We start from the raw sequence: 25,072 nt of genomic DNA on the forward strand, positions 1-25,072 counted from the left end.
CGAGTCGTGTCGTTCCAAATTTAGCGAGTTTCGATGGGGACAGACATTTTTCTCACGCTCTGTAGATATGGATGTCCTGCCACATGCAGAGGAGGAAATCTCGTTCTGTGAGAAATTAGAACCTTCAATCCCTTGCCAAGTGTTTAAATTTCCCACTTTTCTTAAAATTTCGGGAGACTTAAATACCTTTTATCTCGATAACGAGGGACGATAACAATAATAATTATCAATTTTGTACAGGATTTTAAAAGGCTGAATTTCAAGAAAAATTTTTTTTTAAAAAAAATATAACTTACGTGCTCGTTGATTCCATTTGTCCGAAAGTCTTATGGTCGGTCGCTAACAGTTACCAGGCGCAGCGTTGCTGGAGATTTCTAGCCTATTCTCCAGACCTATAAACTGTAGAGGTGGTGCTACCATATACTAGTGATGGGCATAATCGAGTTCTCATAATCGAATCACTCGATTATTCAAGATCATTCGAGAACTCGATTACCACGAGTTCTCGATTATCGTATCTCGAGTTCTCGATTACCACTTTTCGAGTTCTCGAGCGATAAACTTCTCGAGTTCTCGATTACCACTTTTCCAGTTCTCGAGCGATGAACTGCTCGAGTTCTCGAATATCACTTTCCGAGTAATCGAGCGATAAACTGCTCGAGTTCTCGCTTTGAACTTCTCGAGATCTTGAGTTCTCGAGACGTTGAGTTTTCGAGATGTTGAGTTTTCGAGATGTTGAGTTTTCGAGATGTTGAGTTTTCGAGATGTTGAGTTCTCGAGATGTCAATCACTCGAGCAATGTATTTTTCGACCGATTTGATAATCGAATGAACCTCTCAATATAGTTGACTTCTGATAGGGGTGCCCACCTAGAAAGGGAGGGGGGAGGGGAAGGTCATGGCGTAGCCTGTGCCATTGACATTTTTAGGGGAGGTGTTTTAAGAAGTATTTTTTATTTTTTGGGGGCTCTGCGATATTGAGGGGGGTGCGTCTTTGACCTCAGGGGGGTACCCCTGCTTCTGAAGTGATTCAGTTGCAGGGGCGGATCCGTCATTTAGGGGGTCAGAGGGCTGCCTTTGAAAAGTTAATGATTTTACTTATGAATGGGCATGGTTTTCGTTGTCTTCCGAAAAAATTTGCATTGAACCCTTCCCCCAGAAAAATTTGGAGTGACTGACGGGCTGCGCTGAGGTGCCCACAGTTGAGGTGGTTCATAGCGCAGACTGCGCCACTGAAATTCTTAATGGATGTTAGCCTTTTTTAGGGAATATCCTTCTTGAGGGGATAGGGTGTTTTGAGGGGTATTTTTCTCTTTTTTTTGGGGGGGGGGGGGGTTGAAGGAGTTCTCTGCGATATTGAGGGGTTGCCTTTGACCTCAGGGCGGGTGGGTACCCCTGCTTCTGAAGTGTTCCAGTTGCAGGGGCGTATCCGCCATTTAGGGGGTCAGAGGCTTTGAAAAGTTAATGATTTTACTTATGAATGCGCATGGTTTTTGTTGTCTTCCGAAAAATTTGCATTGAACCCTTCACCCAGAAATATTTGGAGTGAGTGACGGTCTGCGCTGCGGTGCCCACAGGGGAGGTGGGTCATGGCACAGACTACGCCATTGAAATTCTTAGTGGACGTTAGTCTTTTTTGGGGAGTATCCTTCTTGAGGGAGGGGGGTCCTGATTTTAAAAGGTCACAATTATCATTTAGTTTTATCAAGAATTAATAAATTTCGAATTCAACATCGTGGAAATGGCTGCTTAGAGCTACGAACTACGTAGTTTGCATTAATTTCTGACGTTTAGTAATGCTTCTTGAATTCTCATTTCTTTCTACGTGAGCCAGAATATCAACAAGACTTTGAAAATTAATTTAAAAAGAATAAAGCGATCATGCATACGAACAAAATTTACTTGGCTTATTAGCATTTTCTTCGTTACCACGTGCGTTTGTTTTACCTTTTTCGTCCGCCATCAGAAAGTGGCTACATTGCCCCCTATAGTTCGTTGGAGTTGCGAATTACCTTTCAGTAAGTTCCCCTCACACGTGGGCATCCATGGAAACGAAATAGCTGACTTCTTGGCCAAGCAAGTTTCTTTAGATCGCGAAGCAACTGTCTCATTCTCAGTGAGTCCATTACTCGTTTCTGCAAAAACCAAATTCAAGACCAACTTACGGTCGTTCGAATTGGCTTACAAAGCCAATTCGAACGGCAAACCTTGGGCCGACATTCAAGAGATGTGGAGGAGACTGTATTAAAGCTCGAGCGGAAGCTGTGGCCTTTTTTAGGCTCTTCACAGGCCATGATTGCCTGGCTGAGGACCTCCTCAAGATAGGTATATTAACATCTAGTACCTGTCTAATTTGCGATTCTGACAACATGAATGCTACTCATCTCCTCTCCTGCTCAAAACTTGACCCAACTGATCAAAAACAAAATTTATTCGGAAAGCTTTATTGGTCTGCGCGATCAGTCATGACTCCCTGAAATGAATTTCTCTTTATTTGTGCTACAACTGTGAAATCCTCTAATTTAGACTTCTTTTTGATTTTAAATTGTTATTTTTGTTATATGTTCAATTGTTTATTGTATTTTTTTCTGTTCTTGGCTGCCTTTTAAATGGATTAATATCCTTCTGAATAAAGCCCTATATAACAACTAGTATCTTCCCTAGACTCAAATAGCCCCATTTGCAGTTCCGTAGACCCCCGGATATAACCACTAAATGAGGTTCAAATACAGTTTCATTATGCAGGAGTTTGATTGTCAAATTCTGAAAATCTGTCCCAACGCTCTTGTATTAAAGAATCCGTGTATTAATAACATTATTCTAGCTCTCCAACTCTAGCTCCGATTGTTATAGTTATTAGTATACGGAATTTAAGCCGACAACTAACTATAGTTCGACACGGACGTGTGTCTTATTTTGCACATATTCCGGATTATTTTGTCGGGAAAATTTTAAAATTCATTTTCAATTTGTCGAAATATAAATAGTTAAATATTAATTAATATAGGATCTATAATTGGGGAAAATCTAACCTGGCAGCTTTGTGAAGGCTACGTAGATCCCAATCATAGCATTACGACGTCGCCAGGTTAGGTTTGCCCAGACTATAACTTTTATAAATAAACCCAGGGAGGACGCATGTGGTCATGGGACCGCGGGTTCCCAGCCTCAGATCTGTGGGATCGTCAACAAAGGATGTCACGCTCAGAGAGGGGGGGGGGGGAGATTCATGAAATTGCGACAGATTGTGACGAGGGGGAAAGAGGGGGTAACAAGAAGGCATTTTGGTCAGAATAAATTTTTTTATAACTATATGTTTATGTAATAAGACGTGACGTTACTTGTGATAGAGGGAGCGGACGATGAAAGTCGAAGTTGGACTGTTGGACTCTTTATGACAAAGGGGGGAAAGGGGGTCAAATATGTGAACGAAAAAGTGACATTTTTTATGTAAAGCTCAAATCTTTGATCGCTTTACGGGAAGAGGAGACATGATTCTCATGTCCCAGATCCCATCCCAGATAATACTAAAAGAAGATTTTTTCTTAACAGCCATGTGCACGGGATCACCACCGCGGGGCCGCTATTAGTCCAGAAAAATATAAACCAATACAAAACTGCCAATGTTTTTGCGCTTTTTATTCACTAACACACTTCAACAGTTCCTTAAAAATGCTTCTTAACGCTTCATTGTTCAAAATTGTCCATTTGGAGCACTCAGTAGACTTCTCTGCACTGTGGTCCGAATCTAAATCTATTACTTGCGCATGCCAGCAGAAGTGTTTCAGTGCTTCTTGCTATCTGCATTTGAACATATCACATAAAAGTTTTCCCATGGGCGTTGCTCCGATGATTTTACTGAAGAAAATGGCTTCCACTGCTTCTGCTGGAACTTGCCGAAGTGTTGGTAAAAGAAGAAGAAGACGGCCAAACCTGTAATGAAGCTGTTGTTAAATGTACAAATAAAGACCAGTTAACATAATTTAGAACTTTTTTTCATTTTACACCTTGTATTTCACTCGCAGGTTTTGGTTTTAGGAGTGGTTTTTCATTTTTGTTATTACATTTCAACTTCTCAAAGACAAAGTTCTAAGCGTAGAATGCACAGCAAAAAGCGACTGACTGATTATCATTATTTTAAATAGAAAAATGATTTTATTTCTCGGTTTTTATTAGAGAACTGAAAATTCTTAGATGAGTACTAGCAAAAATACCCGGCGTTGCCTGGGTCAGTAATAATTATGAGAAACAATCGTTACTTGCCCTTGTTTTCTGTTTTAAGCGAAAGAATTTAAAACAAACCTTTTTGACGTGATTAAAAATCGAGCTTCTTCCTTACTCATTAAACTAAAATAGCAATAAGTATAAAGAACAAAATAGTATTTAATTAGAAACGAAAGCACGACATTTAAGCATATACAAATTTGAAGAATTTCCGAAATATGAAATTAAACTTTACATGTTTAAAAAGATTTATCTGTTAGTATTTTTTTTTAAATCTAAAACCTTCTCTGTATGGCTATTGATGTACGAACTGTTTTAAAAAATGTAGCCGCCCGTGTTCCTCTTACACTTGCTTTAGTTATTTTGGGAAATTTCAATTTTTGTGGGCACTTGGTGCGGTTTAAAATCTTACCAAATTTGCGAGAAGCATTTTGGGACACTTTCGATAATACTCCCCCTCCTTACTAATTTTTATTATAGAAATATTGTTGCCAGATGCTGAGATACTTTTGGTCAAAATAAAATGGCGCTAAACGGTTTCATCCGAAATGTTTCCAAAATAAGTAGTAAAATTTGGCGATTGTTTGAAATCGTGCAAAAAGAAAAATTAATGGAAGTTTTTGTGCGGTTTATGGATTTGCCTAATTTAGTTGTTGAATTATTTTTACACAGTATTTTTTTTTTTTAATATCTTTGATTGGCGATATTTTGTTTATATGGTGAAAGCTGAGAAACATTATTACGTAGTCTTTGGGCTCAAAAACAGCAACATTGGAAAAAACTGCCAAATGCATCAGCTACTGAAATCTTTCTGAAAAAATTCTGGCGATATTTCTGCTGGTTGGTTGGATATAGTGAGCAAGTGTCCAATCAGCATAAATAATAATAATAAACCATTAATTACATAAATTCCGTTTAAAAGTAAAATGATCAGCCAAATCCATTTATTTTTAGCCAATCTTGTGCAAAAACGTTACTTTAAGATTTGACTTGAGAAAAGCCTCAAAAAGTCAGACGAAACGCAAAAATATTCAACAATTCTTGGGAGTTGAGATGACACACTAAATAATGACTTGGGTTGATGAAAGCCTTCGAACAGGGAACGAAAAAGCTCATAACTCGTTTTTTATACAACTTAGAAACTTCGAACAGATGCTATCTTCAGCAGAAAAATTGGCGCTTTCGATGGACATATAATGTTAATATGTGCAGGTTTTTTTCCACACCCATATTGGGACATTTATGCGAAAATTGGGACTAAAATTGGAATAAAAAGGGAACTATCAATCGGATTTTTTTCGAACTGGTCTATAAACCTTCCCAGTAACAAACTGAACAAACGGTGAAAGTTTCAGTCAAATCTGCCGGGTAGTTTCTGAGATCTTAGGGAACAAATTTAAGAAACTCCATTTTTATATATATAGACTAGCATTCCCGTACCCGGCATTGCTCGGGTAATGGAATTAGCAGGGGTTAACAGTGCTTGGTGCACCTAGTTTCGAAAATCCCCTATAATAATTACTTATTACCTATAACTTTTTCTAATTTGGGGAGGATCCCGGGGCCCCTGGACTCCTTACATATATGCCCTTGTCCTTAACCGATCTTTAACTGTTATTAACTATCCTTTTAAAGTATTGATTATCTTTGCAAACACAGGCCATCCATATTTTATTGATATACCTATGTTTAAGCAAAAACTTCTTTCTATACAACATTTTTAGTTTTTTTTTTTCTGGTGCTAAAATTATTAAGCTGCTTGATGAACTGACTTTGGAGCAAGCTACATAACATTGGCCGTGTGAAAAAAAGTCTTCTCTTAAATCGATCCCTGCTACTTTTAATATCTGTCCTTGTGACTTATTAATGGTTATTGCAAAGCAAACTTTAACAGGAAACTGCACTCTTCTAAATTCAAAAGGATAGTCCGCCCGTGATGATGTTCTTAAAAACTTCGTTTCTAGTTTTGAAAAAATGAAAGCAATAGACAGAAACATTATGATTTGACTTGAGAAAAGCCTCGAAGAATCACGTGAGAAACAAAAACAATATCAAATTTATAGTTCGCTATCGACCAAAAGTTGAGATGAAGTATTGAATAATGATTTGAATGGAGAAAAGCCTTCGAAAATAAGGGATTTGAATTTCAATGACAGGTTTTAATTAATTTCTCCCGAACTAATTGAGATTTCGAAAAATCCTTTCTTAGTGGTTACTTTCGTAATCATGCGGACATGCCTGCCAAATTTCAAGTCTGAAGCTTCAGTGGTTTCGGCTGTGCGTTGATATATATATATATATATATATGTTATCTCAGGACATTGATTTTTATATATTAAGATATGAGGGGGGAAAAAAGAATGCTTAGCTTAAAAAAAATTGCAAAAAAAAAAAAAAATAAAATAAAATAAAATAAAATAAAATAAATAAATAAATGAATAAATAAACAAATGAATAAATAAATAAAACATGTTTTATTTGAAAGGGAACTATTTTTCAAGAAAAACAGTACCGAGACGGCTTTCCGGGGCGTTCCGGCACTAGTGCTTCCCTGTATCAGAGGTGCACCACACAAGCTAAAGTCCTTTCTCTTTCTAGGAATACTAGCGGTACCTGCACGGCTTTGAGCGTTGTAGAAAATTAAAAGGTCATTTGATTCACCTGTATATTTTACCGTCTAGTTACCTAGTCATTTACCGTCTACTATGCGTTAAGTTTTTTCCTTTTTTTTTCCAAGTTTTCCTCATATTTTTAGCAGATTTGAAAACTTAGCACGTAGCTTAACAGAAAACCTTTTCAATAAAAGAAAAGGATTGATCGCCAAAATAAGCGCGTTTAAAAAAAAAAAAAGTAATTTAATTTCCGCTTCGAAAATAATTTCCAATTATCTTTAACTTTTGATTTTATTCTCGAGCATAATTATTTAGAATCGTTTGGCTTGCTTAAGATAAGCCTTGGATGCTGGTTTTCTCTAAACGATTCCTACAGCCCCTACAGCTCTCCTAATGCTCGTAGATACTTCAAACAAACGTCACCTTGAGCAGAAAATTCCAAGCTTTTGAATGTCCTAAAACTTGAAAATGTGAATGAAATATCTCTTCCCTATACTATCAAATTTATGTGAAAAGGGGCTTAAAATTGGAACAGAAAAAGAAAAAAAAAATCAAATTTTCAAAAAATCGCTTCGATGTGCACATCTCTATGCTACAAATAAATTTTGTGCTAAATTTCATGAAAATTGGCCGAACGGTCTAGGCGCTATGCGTGTCAAAGAGATCCAGACTTTGAGCTTCATTTTTATTAGAGAAAAGATGAAGAAGCATATTTTACCTGAACGTATAATCACAGTTCTGAATTTTCAAGTGATTTGCTAGCATCAACTGAGTATGATCCTGAAACATTTCTACTTGATGTGGATTTTTCAGCTGTTTCGCATCTGTAAAAGGAAAAAATTATAAACATTTCTTAAGCAAGACATTAATTTTCAAATCAAGTAAATAAATATAACATATTAAAACAAGAGTTATATATATATATATATACTATTATTTATCGAAATGTTCATACTGTTCAACTTTTCCTATTTACATGGTTTTCAATTTACCTTGTTAATATTCTTTCGGTTCTCTTGTTATTTAGTACAATTGCCATTGTGCTACCTACGAGCGTGGCATTAAATTGTATAATATTTGTATTATACATTTAATACCATAGCTGCATTTGCGCTGTCTAAAGGTAGAATATTTTACTTCAAGTTTTAATAATTATGCATATATATATATATATATATATATATATATATGCATAATTAAATGTATTCTACATACGGTATCCATGAGATCGTTTCTGAAATTTTAAAAGTATTTTATTCTGAAAGAGCATGCTTTTAAGCATGCTCTTTGAGAAATTTGACTAAAGGAGATTTTTGACTTAGGATTTGACTAAATTTTAAATAATTTGACGAAGTTTAATTTTTTAACACTTATTTTTATCAATACGCAGATTCAATTTCCTTTTTTACTTTTCTGCAGATGACATCACAAGTGATCTAATACCATCCACAGTAGCGGTCAAATAAGGCGGTTCTGTATTTATCGTCTTTCCCGGCACATCATAATGAACTTAAATTACGTGTTTAACTTAGAAGTCTTTACTTGACTAAAAGTTAGACCGTTCCGCTAACCAAACGGTAGGGGGTCAATACCGCTTTAACGAGTATGGTACAAGAAAAAAGAAAACCTAAGCACACTCTTAAGTTCTATTGTTACTCTAAGGGATGAACCAAGACGCAATGGGAAGTTAGGGAAATGACAAACGCTTGTTTACTGCAGATGATGCATAGGGGAATCGACGCGACGGAGGCCTCCTCGTGGTGAGGCCTGGGTAACACTACATCCCTACTTTCCATCCCCAATGGATGTTCGTCTAGATTTGTATCTAGTCGGCGATTGGAGGGTAGCAAATTAAACTGCTAATGGACGCCACCATACCTGAATCTATGTCGTCTAGAGCAGTAAAAGTGTTTGTGATCCGCTCTTTGAAGACAAAAGGCGTTCACCATCTCCTATAATGGGAAAAATCCGCGACACCCTCGATTGTAATCAGTGTGTTCATCCCATAGATTACCATCAAGTTACAATTTTTGATCTCAAAGATTATTGACACATACTACGGTGGAATGGTAACGAGCAGTATCTGCAATTTTTTTATTTTTCAAGGAGATATTCGAGTTAAACTTCTTGCGCATAGTGTGGGGACCGTGCAGAAGATATGGTAGGAATATATTGCTTTTTCAGAGGTGTGACATTTTGCAGAAGTAACGAAACAAAATATTTATCTTTTTCATTGCTATTGAAACACAAATGCAAATGTTATGCTATGATACTTTTAAACACAATACTAAATCTAGTACAATTTGAGAAAATACATTCCATACACACATGTAAATTTATGCCCTCGTCATCTGCTATATTTCCCACCAACAGATTCAGATGACCAAGATTCTAAACTGGTATTGGCCACAAAACGCTGCGTTTTACATCCCGGTGAATTTTGGTCCCCTTTTGTGCTAAAATTGCTTTTTCATGCTTGTGATTTCCCTAAACACAAGGTAGGTGACCTGCAACTCTGCCTCCTCCATACTGGCAATGTTTGCCAGATCAATACTAGTACCGTTGGATGCAGGACATCCAGCACAAGCCATTCCGCCCTGTCTCACCCATCTAAAGCTTAAAGGAGCAGAGATAAAGGGTCATACATCCAGGGGTAAAAAACATTAAAATTATGAACTGTCACCCGTCGCAGGCGGCATTGAGTCAACGCAGGTGGCGGACGGAAGTTAGTGAGCAAACGAGCAAGGTCAGGGACTAATGATTGCGAAAATTGAGGTCTTGCACGTTAAACGGGAACACTCTGGAAATTTATTTGTTTACAAGTTTGAGCGTACCTGGTTTGAAAAGGACGATTGCTTTCAAACAAGCAAATTCTGAAAACTCTGTCATCAATGCTTTGAAACGAGTAAACGACTTTTGTAAAACCTCCAAATAGGTTTTGTGCCGACTTCTCAATTTATTTGAAGAAAGTGCTTCATTTAATGCAAATAACGGATTTGCATCTAAAGGCATGCTCCACTGGATAGCACTCAGCAAGAACAACTCTGACCAGGTCTCTTCCAGCAAAGTTACCTAGATATGAAGAGAGGAAAATAAGGCAGCGTGAATGAAAATTATTTGAAGTAAAAAAAATAAGACAAAAGAACGGACCGTACAATGAACCTTTGTGTTTCAGTGCGTGTATAATTAATTATACGAATAACATACATTTTCTGCCATTTAACTCGACTAAAGATAACAAAAAGATAACAATAAAATACAGAAAGTTATAAACAATTTGAAAGTTACGTTATTTTAAAATCGAAACTGTAAATACATGCACGTCAGCAGCTGAGTGCGACCATTACCTTTTGCGAACAAACGAACAATAGCGGGCACCGACATTGACAATGTTTGCCTATTTTTTGGGAAATAGGGAAGGGCTCTGAGTCTAGTTGGATTACTTTCCTAGTAGTTTTACGAAGGTATTCTAACTCAACCCACGCCAATAACGCGTCCCTATTTCACTGAACTCCCCCAAAGGAGGTAAAGGTAAATTGTGAAGGTCATAGCTCAACTAACCGTAGCCGCACTATGTACAATGTACCCATTTTCACAACATAAAACATTATCAAACGTGACGCCAGTCCTAAGTATTATCAGTGCCCAAAATGACTTGAATTTAGTGATAAAAAAATTTTTAGTGTTTGGGAAAAAAATTCGTCATCGATGTATGTAAGAATTATTTTTCGCTATAGAACTATTTTTAGTTATCAAGATTTTTCAAGGAAGTATCACATTAGTCTTTAAGAAAATATTAACCTTTTTTTTTTATTATAAATAGTTTTTACATAACAATAACAATAGTACAGATGTGAGTCAAGAATATTCTCGGAAGGATATTTTTGCCAACTAGAATATTCTTCGGTTGTTGAAGTTCGAAAAATAATCGAAAATACTTTTTCTTGAACATAAATGCAAAAATTTATAAACATTTCTAATATCATGCAATAGTATACAGTAATGATTCTGAAAGCGTGTAAATATTTTTCTTAAAGGATTTATTTAACTATGAAATTATCTCTTTTGCATTCCATTTAAGGAATAAATAGTTTTAAATTGCAAGTAATTACTAAACAGCTCGTTGCAGCACCAAAGGTTCCCAAACATGGTACGGGTCCAGTTCGTAAAGTGAAGATAAAAGCTAGAGTCTGAGATACCAGCCCATATACAGAGCTAAATCAGAATTGTAAGCAAATACCGACGAGCTCGTTACAGCGTCCAGAGAGAAGTTTCTTTCCAAGAATCTTTTTCACTGCAAGAAAAATTTGAACTTCACTGAGCCAAAAATGGAGGAAATTCGAAGGTTATGATAATGAAACTATAAGCAATATACAGAGGTGTGAAAATTATTAGAATAATTGTGAAATTTAGAGTAAAATCTTGTTATGTCAAAGAAATAATGCTTTATTTTAAAAATATTCATACATTTAATATTGAGGGAGCATCCTCTTATTTTTTATTAAAGATTTGATCCGTCTGGGCATTCTTTTTATAAGTTTTTTGCAATTAGTTTGTATTTCCTCGTCATAGAGTCAAATTTGAATAAGTCCTTCTGTCAGACAATTTTTGTTTGTGAAGTTCTGTTTCTTTATTTTTTTTTCCTTTACAATGGTTCAAATATTCTCTATTGGGCTCATATCTGGACTGTTTCCATGCCATAGAAGTGTTTTGAGCAATCACGATTGCTTATTGCTTTCATTTGACTGTTTTTGACGTTCCTTTGATTTTTCCCACCGCCACCCTCTGCACCATCACCGTGGACAGGCGGGCTCCTCACGATGCTGCACCTATAGCGAAAGCCGTCTCCAGGTTGCATCCATGTCCTACGCACACGCGCACATACACACACACACAAACACATACACACATACACCTACACACATACACCTACACACACAAACACATACACACACAAACACATACACACACAAACACACACGCATAGATACACACACATACACACAACTACCCACACATTCCTGCCTGCACACAGACACAAACACATATGCCTACACACACATACACATACCCCCCCACACACACATACACGTACCCCCCCCCCACACTTATGCCAGCACACAGACACAAACACACATACCCCTCACACACAAACCCCCCCCCCCACACACACAAACACACATGCGACACACACTCGTGATTGCGAAAAACATAATTTGAATTCAAGATGCCAAAATTCAAATTAATTTTTTTTTTTTTATTTCTTTTCATTTAAAATTTTGGTCACAGATTTAGCTTCAAGACACAGCATGCATACCATCATGCATGAATATGAAATCTCTATTTGTAAACCAAACTTTTCCCAGAAACCTTTGTTCAAGCACATCTTCGTGCTGATATTGGGTCATCATGCCTTCTACAATGCGTAAACATCCAGCAAACTGAGAGGAAATTACGCTCCAATCCATAACGTGGGTGGGGTGTTTAACTGTTTGTGTAATGCAACTTTCTTGTATCAGTAACACTTTACTGATACAAGAAATACACCGCCAGCTCAGTCATTTCCAGTCGAGGACTGCAGTTTCGTGCTTATTAGCACTCATCAGCCCGGCATGGGAAAGTGACTGAGCTGGAGATGGAAAACCTCTTAAGGAAGCCAAGAGTGCAAAACAACCAGTTTGTTTGGCACTCGGCTGATGAGTGCTAATAAGCACGAAACTGCAGTCCTCGGCTGGAAATTACTGAGCTATTTCTTGTATTTTTGCTTTAGCCCTGGCTATAGGGCGGTAACTTACTGAATATACCTGCCTTGCCTTCAAAATTCGAGTTGAACCGAACCATTGCTTCGGTCACTCGTCTGGTCAGTGCTAATTCTGTATTAGCTACCAGTTTGTTTGGCACTCTTGGCTTCCTTAAGACGTTTTCCATCTCCAGCTCAGTCACTTTCCTATGCCGGGCTGCTGAGTGCTAATAAGCACGAAACTGCAGTCCTCGGCTGGAAGTGACTGAGCTGGCGGTGTATTTCCTGTATTTCTGCCTTAGCCCTGGCTATAGGGCGGTAACTTACTGACTTTACTGATACTTCTTCAGACATACTGACTGCTGTGATTTTCGTATTTTAAACATGGATTTATCAGAAAACTGTACCTAAAAGGTAAAAAGCACCTTAATGCATGTAATTTGTTGGGAAATATACTCACAAAAATTTTTTTAGCCACATTTATAAACAGTTCTGAATCTGTAGTTAGTATGCAACAAATTTAATTTTAGGAAAATGACTCAACAACTGGAATGTAACTAAATAATTAACGGAAGATTACTATTTCTCGCCTTTTCCCAATTACTTACACGTAGTTTATGCACAATTTTTGCCCAAGCAAGTCTCTTTGTCGTAGCAAATGTGGTTTTAGCCCTCGGTACGGGGACAAAGAGCACCGAGTTCAACTGAGATGAGCTTTCTACGAATAGAAGAATCACCTTCATTTACTCCATACGCTTATAGAGAGATTTTTAGTTAATGATCATTAATTTTGGCAATATGAATTGATTTCCTTCCTGTTTTTGTAGTAAATTTAGTTTCCTGCTGTTTCCCTCCTCTGGAATTTTTATTTTTGCATTTGAATTTCAAAGATCTTTTTATCCTACACACAGATTCTTGCAAAATTTTTAGTTTTTTAGCGATTTCTTGCTGTGTATTTTCTTGGATGAGACACCTTAAGCTAGTTTTCTAGGAAAAATATTACGTGCTTCACTTATGATCACGCAATAGGTCTTTAACAAAGGGGGGAGGGGGGAGGTACCGATTATAAACTAACTAAAGCTGCAAGAAAAATTGCTTTAAGAATAAAAAATACTGATGCTAAGCCAAGGAAGAATACAAAATACTCGCGCAGCAAGCAGACCGTTTTTAAATTATATTTTAAACTAGCAAAAATACCTGGCGTTGCCTGGGTCAGTAATAATTATTAGAAAAAATCGTTACTTGCTTTTGTTTTCTGTTTTAAGTGAAAGAATTTAAAACACATCTTTTTGACGTGATTAAAAATCGAGTTTCTTCCTTACCCATAAAACTAAAATAGCAATAAGTATAAAGAACAAAGTAGTATTGATTTAGAAACGAAAACACTATATTAAAGCATATACAAATTTAAAAAACATGAAATTAATCTTCTCATGTTTAAAAAGATTAATCTGTTGATACTTTTTTTTTAACATGGAGTCTAAAACCTTCTCTGTATGGCTAATGAAGTACGAAGTGATTAAAAAAAAAGTAGCTGCGCTCGTAATCCCCTTATACTTGCTTTAGTTATTTCGGGAAATTTCAATCATTGTGGCTCTTGGTGCGATTTTACCGAATTTGCGAAAGTCGTTTCGGGGTACCTTCGATGATGCTCCCCCATTCTTTCCTTACTTTGTAAAACGATATGATATTAATTTTCGTTACAGAGATATCGTCGCCAGATGCTGAGATATTTTTGATCACCATAAAATGGCGCTAAACAGTTTCATCCGAAATGTTACCAAAATAAGTAATACAATTTGGAGATTGTTTGAAATTGTGCAAAAAGGAAAATTAATGGAAGTTTTTGTGCTGTTTATGGATTTGCCTAATTTAGTTGCTGGATTATTTAACACAGTAAAAAAAGTCTTTTGAAAATTCTTCGATTGGCGATATTTTGTTTACATGGTGAAAGCTGAGAAACATTATGACGTAGTCTTCGGCTTCAAAAACAGCAACGTTGAAAAAACTGCCAAATGCATCAGCTACGGAAATCTTTCTGCAAAAATTTTGGCGATCTGCTGGTTGTTTGGATAATGAGTAAGTGTTCAATCAGCATAAATAATAATAAAAACCATTAATTACATTAAAGTTCCGTTTAAATGGAAAATCATCAGCCAAATCATGTATTATTTGCCAATCTTGTGCAAAAATCTTACTTCAAGATTTGACTTGAGAAAAGCCTTGAACAATCACGAAAAGCAAATAAAGTCAACAATACAACAATTGTCGCTATCGACAGGGAGTTGAGATGATACACTAAATACTGTATTGAGTTGAGGAAAGCCTTCGAACATGGATCTAAAAAGCTCATAACTTGTTTTTTATTCTACTTAGAAATTTCGAACAGGTGCCATCTTCAGCAGAAAAATCAGAGCTTTCGATGGACATATAATGTAAATATGTGCAAGTATTTTTTCATCCCAATATTAGAGAATTTATACAAAAATTGTGTTTTATTGCCGTCTAAGGGGGTTTTGCCCCCCATAACGGGACGAAAACTACCCTATGTGTTATTCTGATGCATAAGCTATATTATTGTAAAGTTTCATCAAAATCCGTTCAGTAGTTTTTGCGTGAATGAGTAACAAACATCCATACATCCATACATCCATACAGACAAACTTTCGCATATATAATACTAGTTTTTACCCGCGGCTTCGCTCACGTTGATATAGTTTTTTTCAATCGATTCAAGTTAACGGTCAACACAGGCAGAGGTCAAATACTTACCAAAAAATGGTTTGTCTCCAGTTTCGCTGACATTTCAAATTGAAATCGTGCGCAAAGACAAATTAATTTAAGTTTTTGTGCTGTTTATGGATTTGCTTGATTTAACTGGCGAATAATTTTAAGTGTTAACAAATTTAAAGAAAGAAATATTAAAGAAATGACGATATTTGGTTACATGGTGTAAACCAAGAAACAGTATTTCGTACTCTTTAGCTTCACAAACAGCGACAGTTGAAAAAATTGCCAAATGCCTTAGATATTGAAATGATTCCATTAAAAAAGTTTGGCTAGATCCCTGCTGATCGATTAAATACTCAGTCAACACAAATTTAAAAAAAAAAAAAAAACGCATTAATTGCCTCAAAGTTGTATTAAAAGGGAAAATAATCAGTCAAATCCATATATTATTTGCCAATCTTGTGCAAAAATCTTACTTCACGATTTGACTTGAGAAAAGCCTTGAACAGTCACGAAAAGCAAAGATAGTCAACAATACAACAATTGTCGTTATCGACAGGGAGTTGAGATGATACACTAAATACTGTATTAAGTTGAGGAAAGCCTTCGAACATGGAACTAAAAAGCTCATAACTCGTTTTTTATTCTACTTAGAAATTTCGAACTGGTGCCATCTTTAGCAGAAAAATCAGAGCTTTCGATGGATATATAATGTAAATATGTGCAAGTATTTTTTCATCCCCATATTAGAGAATTTATACGAAAATTGTACTTATTGCTCCCCTAAGGGGGTTTTGCCCCCCATAACGGGACGAAAACTACCCTATGTGTTATTCTGATGCATAAGCTATATTATTGTAAAGTTTCATCAAAATCCATTCAGTAGTTTTTGCGTTAAAGAGTAACAAACATCCATCCATACATCCATACATCCATACAGACAAACTTTCGCATCTTACTAATATTATACAGTGGCTCCCAAAAGTGTTCGTACACCTTGAAATTTTGTAGTAAAACCAAAATGACGCAAAACTGAATTTGAATATGAAGTCCAATTTTTTTTCACACCATTCTTATGCCATTCTGAATAAAACTCAGTAGTTTTTTTCAAAATATTGAAAGATTTTATTTTTGAAATTTGTCAAAAAATGAAGAGACGGAGAAATAATACGCCACAAAAGTCGTCGTACACTCAAATTTTTTCAAATAAATTCATGATTAAAACTATCATATGTCATTTTTTTATTATTTTTACATTGTGTTGACCCTTAAAAGTCATTTGGCTTTAATTTTTTGTTTATTTATTCCTTAATATTGTGCTTATTACTTTAAAATGACTGGTATTTGAAAAACACCACAAACACTATTCGAAATTTGAATTGTTTACTCACAGTAGCGGTAAATTGGTTTTAAATGTCTCTAAATTAGGTAATTTATACCATTCTATAGTGAAGTGCTTGATAAAATGCTTTAAATACAAGAATAGGATCGAAAACACGGTAAGAAAAGGTCAACTGGCAAAGTTAACAGTGCGTGATCGGAGGTTTACAGTTAAAAAAATTATGAAAAATACACATTTGAGTGCTGAAAAAATTTCTGCAGAATTGAATGAAACATTTTACGTTTAATTTTCACCTAAAATTGTTCGCCAAGTTCTCTGATTAACTGGATTAAATGGGACCTCTTCCTGCAGAAATTTTCTTGTTCGTGCGAATAACAGTAAGCTTACGCTTTCCGTCGCAAAATCAATGATAAATAAGCTCAAAACGTTTTGGAACAACGTCTTACTTATAGATGAAAATAAATTTAACATTTTGGGTTAAATTGTTGTATAATTGTAAATAAAAGAAAAAATGAGGAATTTAATCTGAAGAACTTAGTTGGATCAGTTAATCAGGACGGTGAAAGTGTTTCAGTGTGAGGGTGCATTACAGCATCAGGACTTGGAAATTTGGAATTTTTTGATTAAATAATGACTCATGCTGTTCATTTAAATATTTTAAAAAGCAATTTTAAACTATTAGCCCAAAATTTGGTAATCGGAAACAACTTTGTTTTTTATCGAAATAACGATAAGAAGTACACGTTTGCGTTTGGTGCCTCAAAAATTGTCCTTAAGCTTAGAAATACCCCCTCAATCTCCAGATTTGAACTTAATGTAACATATTTAGAGATATCTGGTGGCTAGATTACGAAAATACAGCTTTGAAACGAAAATAGAGCTAGAAACAGTAAGACTCAAACTGGGGTTGAACATTTACTCAGAAATTACGCAAAAAAAGAAAGAAAAAACAATGAAATCTATTCCCAGACGTTTAAAAGCTCTTGTTGATACTGCATGATGTTCTACTAAATAATAACTTTGTAAAAAGTTAGAATATTTACTAATTTTTTGACATTTTTTCAAAGTGTACGAAGACTTTTGTGAGATAAAATTTCCGGCAGTTTTTGGTTTTTGATTTTTTAAAAATTATGTTTTAATGTTTTATTAAAAATTTTCATGTAGTTTTGTTAAATATAGATCATAGATCTTATAATAAAATACCTATTCCGAAATATTAATTCTAACCAATGGATAATGGCCTATTTCATTGAAAATCGTAGGTGTACGAACACTTTTGGGAGCCACTGTATATGCGAAAGTTTGTCTGTATGGATGTATGGATGTATGGATGGATGTATGGATGTTTGTTACTCTTTCACGCAAAAACTACTGAACGGATTTTGATGAAACTTTACAATAATATAGCTTATGCATCAGAATAGCACATAGGGTAGTTTTCGTCCTGTTATGGGGGGCAAAACCCCCTTAGGGGGGCAATAAAACACAATTTTTGTATAAATTCTCTAATATTGGGATGAAAAAATACTTGCACATATTTACATTATATGTCCATCGAAAGCTCTGATTTTTCTGCTGAAGATGGCACCTGTTCGAAATTTCTAAGTCGAATAAAAAACGAGTTATGAGCTTTTTAGATCCATGTTCGAAGGCTTTCCTCAACTCAATACAGTATTTAGTGTATCATCTCAACTCCCTGTCGATAGCGGCAATTGTTGTATTGCTGACTTTCTTTGCTTTTCGTGATTGTTCAAGGCTTTTCTCAAGTCAAATCTTGAAGTAAGATTTTTGCACAAGATTGGCAAATAATACATGATTTGGCTGATGATTTTCCATTTAAACGGAACTTTAATGTAATTAATGGTTTTTATTATTATTTATGCTGATTGAACACTTACTCATTATCCAAACAACCAGCAGATCGCCAAAATATTTGCAGAAAGATTTCCGTAGCTGATGCATTTGGCAGTTTTTTCAACGTTGCTGTTTTTGAAGCCGAAGACTACGTCATAATGTTTCTCAGCTTTCACCATGTAAACAAAATATCGCCAATCAAAAAATTTTCAAAAGACTTTTTTTACTGTATTAAATAATCCAGCAACTAAATTAGGCAAATCCATAAACAGCACAAAAACTTCCATTAATTTTCCTTTTTGCACAATTTCAAACAATCACCAAATTTTATTACTTATTTCGGTAACATTTCAGATGAAACTGTTTAGCGCCATTTTATGGTGACCAAAAATATCTCAGCATCTGGCGACGATATCGCTGTAACGAAAATTAATATATCGTTTTACAAAGTAAGGAAAGAATGGTGGAGCATCATCGAAGGTATCCCGAAACGACTTTCGCAAATTCGGTAAAATCGCACCAAGAGCCACAATGATTGAAATTTCCCGAAATAACTAAAGCAAGTATAAGGGGATTACGAGCGCAGCTACTTTTTTTTTAATCACTTCGTACTTCATTAGCCATACAGAGAAGGTTTTAGACTCCATGTTAAAAAAAAAAGTATCAACAGATTAATCTTTTTAAACATGAGAAGATTAATTTCATGTTTTTTAAATTTGTGTATATGCTTAAATATAGTGCTTTCGTTTCTAAATCAATACTACTTTGTTCTTTATATTATTGCTATTTTAGTTTTATGGGTAAGGAAGAAACTCGATTTTTAATCACGTCAAAAAGATGTGTTTTAAATTCTTTCACTTAAAACAGAAAACAAAAGCAAGTAACGATTTTTTCTAATAATTATTACTGACCCAGGCAACGCCGGGTATTTTTGCTAGTATATAATAGTAGTAAGATTGAAATGTTAATCAAACACAATCTTTGACAATGCAAACAATTTCATAACTTTAAATCAAATATTTTTCTATTTTATAAATGCGAACATTTAACAAATTAATGTCCCCAAAACTACTCTAAAGGTGTAAAAAAATGATTGGAATAACAAAGCAAATTATTCTTCATGAATTATTGCAATGATATCAAAATTTTTTAAGAAATACTGAAAAAAAAAATCACAATTATTTTAATAATTTACACAGCGATGTATTTGAATTGTGTCATTCAAATTATTATTGTTATTATTTTTTTATTGTTGTTATTAGTTTGCTGTTGTTATTTTTATTATTTTCAGATTAATTTACGTTTACTGTAACGCAAAGACTCATAAACATAAGAGAAGAAAGTTGATAAGAGGCCACATTTATTTTTGATACAAATATTTAAATAATTAAAAAGAACACCCGAAATAATAAGTTTGAAATATCCGTGAGAACTAACTTAATGGGTTTAATGTATCGGTGCGGTAAAGGAGGTTTGTTTAGCTCTTCTGAAAATATATATCTTTTGGCATAGGCTTATTCATAACGGACATTTAATTTTAATACCAGTTTTTAGTTTTTAAATTCTTTTTTTTTAGTTTGTACGTAAAAAAGAAAAAGAAAAATTAATTTGAATTTCGACCTCTTGAATTCAAATTATGTTTTTCTCAATCACGAGTGTGTGTGTATGTAGGCGTGTGTGTTTGTGTGTAGGGGGAAATGTGTATGTGTGTAGGCATATGTGTTTGTGTCTGTGTGCAGGCATGAATGTGTGGGTATTTGTGTGTATGTGTGTGTGTATGTGTAGGTGCCTGTGTGTATGCGTGTGTGTATGTGTTTGTGTATGTGTGTAGGTGTATGTGTGTATGTTGTTTGTGTGTGTGTATGTGTGTGTGTGTTTGTGTAGTTGTGTATGTATGCGCGTGTGTGTAGAATATGGAAGCAACCTGGAGACGGTTTTCGCTATAGGAGCAGCATCGTGAGGAGCCGATCGACGGTGATGCTGCAGAGGGTGCTGGCGGGAAAATAAAATCATAGGACATCAAAACAGTCAAATGAAAGCTATAAGCAATCGTGATTGCTCAAAAAAAAGTTGATGTCGTTTAGTAATTTAAAAAATCCTTAAAAATGAGTAGTACCACTGACAGTCAAATATTCACCATGCGTTCACGCAAGGAGACAAATGGAGCTTTCCAGAGGAAAAAGATGCTTTTCGTAAAAAGTGGGAAAAAATCGTAACAAAATTTGGAAAGACAAAATCAGCTTAGTTGTAGAAACTATTATGTGGTTACCTGGTCGCCGTAACTTAAACTTGAGAATGATGGTAGACTTCGAACCCATCGTACAGTGAGTAAAAGAATACGAGCTGATGTCTCGCACAGGGGCTCGTTCATCATTTCGTACGGTAAATCGCCTGCACTGTCATCCATAAAAGCAAGTTTGGAAGCATCTGAACTTGGAATATGGTTTATCGTTTCTTCATTCATGGTAGTGACATCTAGAAAGATATTTAAAAAAAAAATGTTTTACAAGTTTTGCCGGAATAAAATATCTTATACATATAAAATCTGAGTATCTATCTATCTATCTATGTCCAAGCTTCTTCTCCCGAACGACAGTGAACTGACCATCGAACTAGGTATCGATGGATTCGTAATCCTCCCGTCTTCATGTTTGGCTATTTAACATAATTCTCCGATAATAATTAGCGGAGATATCAATTAAAAACTTTTAATTATGACTCTTAGATTTCAAAATCAAATCACTATTTTTCGAAGGCTTTCCTCCATTCAAATTATTATTCAGTGCTTCAACTCAACTTTCCGGATGAACGCTTTTATTAAAATTTACAGCGTGAAGAAAATCATTAAGATGAAAGATCTGTTGCCATTTCTTTTTCTCGAATATGAACAGGTAAAATTCTTGTTTTTGTTTTGAGGCTTTTCCTGTAATCAGGGTGTTTAAATTGTTTACTTTTCGATTATTTTGCCGTAATCTGCAGCAAAATTTTGCTGTTTTTTTTTTTTTTTGTTCAAGCCTGATTGTTAAATACGCGTCACATGACATAACTTTCATTTTCGAGGAGGACCGTGCACGTCGTAAAGTAAATGAGTGATTTACAAGTTATTTGAGTTCTTTGAGGGTTTGTACCTGGAAAACGGATTGATGTAATTCTTGTACGACCATGTGGATAGAATCCATCCAAATATTTATCTGAGTGGTATGTTGCATTAATAAACACCCGGGCAACGCCGGGTAGTAGACTATTTTATGTAAAAAGCGGATTGTTATTGTGCATAAATATTTCCGATATAGTCTATCAGATGTAATTCAGTTTAACGTGAGTAAAGATTATAGTTGATAATGCATATATTTTCCCCTTTTGTGCTGACTGAAAATGTACTCATAACTTGTATCATTGATAACGATTATTAACGTTGATGAGGTGTTTTGGCAAAAATATGTTTTACTGGTGTTTTGCAAACCTTGCTTTACGCGCATTTATTTATTCCTTAACGCGTTAGAAACTAATGTCAGTGTACTACAAAAGCATCAACTGGACTGCTCTTACATTTTTTAGGTAGCCCGTGCAACGCCGGGCACGCAGCTAGTAAATTAATATAAACAGTAATGATTCCTCGGAGACAAGAGAAATGCTTTCAAATGAGGATTATAAACTTTCGAACCGATTAACAAGAAAATACGGTCGAGTGCCACACGTAGTATGTATAAGCGGGTAATACAATTGGTCGTTCAAAAAACACTTTGTTTACACCGTTCAAAAAACAGAATGTTTACACGAGAATAAACATCTATCACATCAGACATCACCTTATAGCAACTCAATGACTGGCCATTTCATCGCAATTTGCACAATGCTAGTCAGAATATACAATATAGGAACATTTAGTGGTGACTTTAACGTTTTTTGGAAGGGCACAGTCACCTATTGTGCATTTGGTGCTCCCTGTTGCCATTCTAAATGCGCCCTGTTGCCCTTTCGAATGCGCCCTGTAGCTCTTTCGAATGCGCCCTGTAGCTCTTTCGAATGCGCCCTGTAGCTCTTTCGAAAGCGCCCTGTAGCTCTTTCGAATGCGCCCTACTGTCTCTGTCGCTTTTCTGATGCGTCATGCTGCCAGTCTTTCTTTCGAGTGCGTACTATTTGCAATGATGTGCAGTCGACACCCTACTTTCAGCAACCCATACCCTTGAGGCCGTGGAGCACCTCAAATGCTACGGAGCCCACAGAATGAGAGTCCCTCCCCTAAAATGGTTCTAAAACCTTCCTTAATTCCCTCATTCCTGAAGAATTTCACTGGCGCTGTCTGCGCCAGCCCCCCCCCTCCTTAGGCACCTTTGCTATTTTTAAGCACTTTACGATATTTCGAACACCCAAAAGGCTTTACGATTGTTTTTCCAAGTACTGAGGATGGAACAGGCTATTATTCCCTTTTATCATAGCTGTGGATATAAATTAAATGTGTACTTTTATGTTTTTCTTATGGAGTCGAGGAAAGTAGCCAATTATCTGGGATTGTAATTCAGTCCATTTTCTTATTTTTATGTTCGTCCTTTTAGTCAGCTTACCGTCCTTGATATTCATTCAAAAAAAAAAAAAAAACATTTTCCGGAAATTTTCAGTCTGAAGTCCGTAGATTAAATGAACTTCTGACGTCATAATGTCGAATTTGATCGTTTAAAATCCCACAGAACAGCATTCCCTACTATCACCACTTCGGCAAAATTATACTTCTTTATATGTGGAGTTGCCACGTAACTCGTCACAAGATATCAAGATACTGAGTGCTACAAAAACTAAAATTTAAAACGGAAAACTTCAAGCAACAATGTTTAATGAACCATCAAACGAGTTAGAAACTCATTTCGCAATTAGCATAAATAAAGAGTAGAGATACGGACAAAAGAAAAATGCGCACAGTTAGCCCTTTAAGGAGACTATAGGTCCCTTTTGGAGAGATGTACCCATTCGAAAAAATCTCTCAGCATGTTGCCATTTTCTTCTAGAGCAGCGTTTCTTAAATTGTGACCCTCGGAACCCAAGGGTTCTATGGCGATCACTCCGGGGTCCCGTGAAACTTGTATTCCTTCTTTTAGTTAAAATTAGTCAGTTAAAAATTGGTAAAAATACGGTTTGAGTGGAGCTTTAATCAGAGAAATAGCAGAGAAAGTATCAAATGAATTGTGGATTACAAATCAGTTAATTGTCAATGTACGACCTTTGACTATATCAATACTAGAAAACTAAACTTTTATAGCAGATACGTCTGATTGATCCTTGCAAAAGAAATGAAAATAATTCTGTTATCGGAGTTCTGGTGCAATTTAAAAGGTTAAGATTATCAACTGTCTCGAAAGGTGGTAGTATTAGCACCTTTACCACTTTCAACCATCACACATACATAAAGAGGTTTCTCCACTTATATGTCAATAATAAGCATCTCAACGGGCTTGTTACTGTTCCTGACATGAGAATACAATTTTCACGCGTAATCTTACTAATATTATATATGCGAAAGTTTGTCTGTATGGATGTATGGATGTATGGATGGATGTATGGATGTTTGTTACTCTTTCACGCAAAAACTACTGAACGGATTTTGATGAAACTTTACAATAATATAGCTTATGCATCAGAATAACACATAGGGTAGTTTTCGTCCCGTTATGGGGGGCAAAACCCCTTAGGGGGGCAATAAGACACAATTTTTGTATAAATTCTCTAATATTGGGATGAAAAAATACTTGCACATATTTACATTATATGTCCATCGAAAGCTCTGATTTTTCTGCTGAAGATGGCACCTGTTCGAAATTTCTAAGTAGAATAAAAAACGAGTTATGAGCTTTTTAGATCCATGTTCGAAGGCTTTCCCCAACTCAATACAGTATTTAGTGTATCATCTCAACTCCCAGTCGACAGCGACAATTGTTGTATTGTTGACTTTCTTTGCTTTTCGTGATTGTTCAAGGCTTTTCTCAAGTCAAATCTTGAAGTAAGATTTTTGCACAAGATTGGCAAATAATACATGATTTGGCTGATGATTTTCCATTTAAACGGAACTTTAATGTAATTAATGGTTTTTATTATTATTTATGCTGATTGAACACTTACTCATTATCCAAACAACCAGCAGATCGCCAAAATTTTTGCAGAAAGATTTCCGTAGCTGATGCATTTGGCAGTTTTTTCAACGTTGCTGTTTTTGAAGCCGAAGACTACGTCATAATGTTTCTCAGCTTTCACCATGTAAACAAAATATCGCCAATCAAAGAATTTTCAAAAGACTTTTTTTACTGTGTTAAATAATCCAGCAACTAAATTAGGCAAATCCATAAACAGCACAAAAACTTCCATTAATTTTCCTTTTAGCACAATTTCAAACAATCACCAAATTTTATTACTTATTTTGGTAACATTTCGGATGAAACCGTTTAGCGCCATTTTATGATGACCAAAAATATCTCAGCATCTGGCGACGATATCTCTGTAACGAAAATTAATATCATATCGTTTTACAAACTAAGGAAAGAATGGGGGAGCATCATCGAAGGTACCCCGAAACGACTTTCGC

General features: G+C 35.5%; 1 protein-coding gene across 1 annotated transcript in view; it reads right to left on the reverse strand.

The window, feature by feature from the left end:
* Window positions 1-3,796: 3,796 nt before the first annotated feature.
* The window catches only part of LOC129223235 (photoreceptor-specific nuclear receptor-like), a 30,934-nt gene continuing 9,658 nt past the window's right edge, over window positions 3,797-25,072 (reverse strand). Inside the window, exons 4-7 of the mRNA XM_054857800.1 lie at window positions 20,771-20,976; window positions 9,670-9,907; window positions 7,554-7,659; window positions 3,797-3,932 (exon numbers count right to left, since the gene is read on the reverse strand). Coding sequence (XP_054713775.1) covers window positions 3,797-3,932; window positions 7,554-7,659; window positions 9,670-9,907; window positions 20,771-20,976 — 686 coding nt within the window. The remainder of the gene's footprint in view (window positions 3,933-7,553; window positions 7,660-9,669; window positions 9,908-20,770; window positions 20,977-25,072) is intronic.

This window comes from Uloborus diversus, chromosome 5 (assembly GCF_026930045.1).
Source record: "Uloborus diversus isolate 005 chromosome 5, Udiv.v.3.1, whole genome shotgun sequence".
Lineage (NCBI taxonomy): Eukaryota > Metazoa > Arthropoda > Arachnida > Araneae > Uloboridae > Uloborus > Uloborus diversus.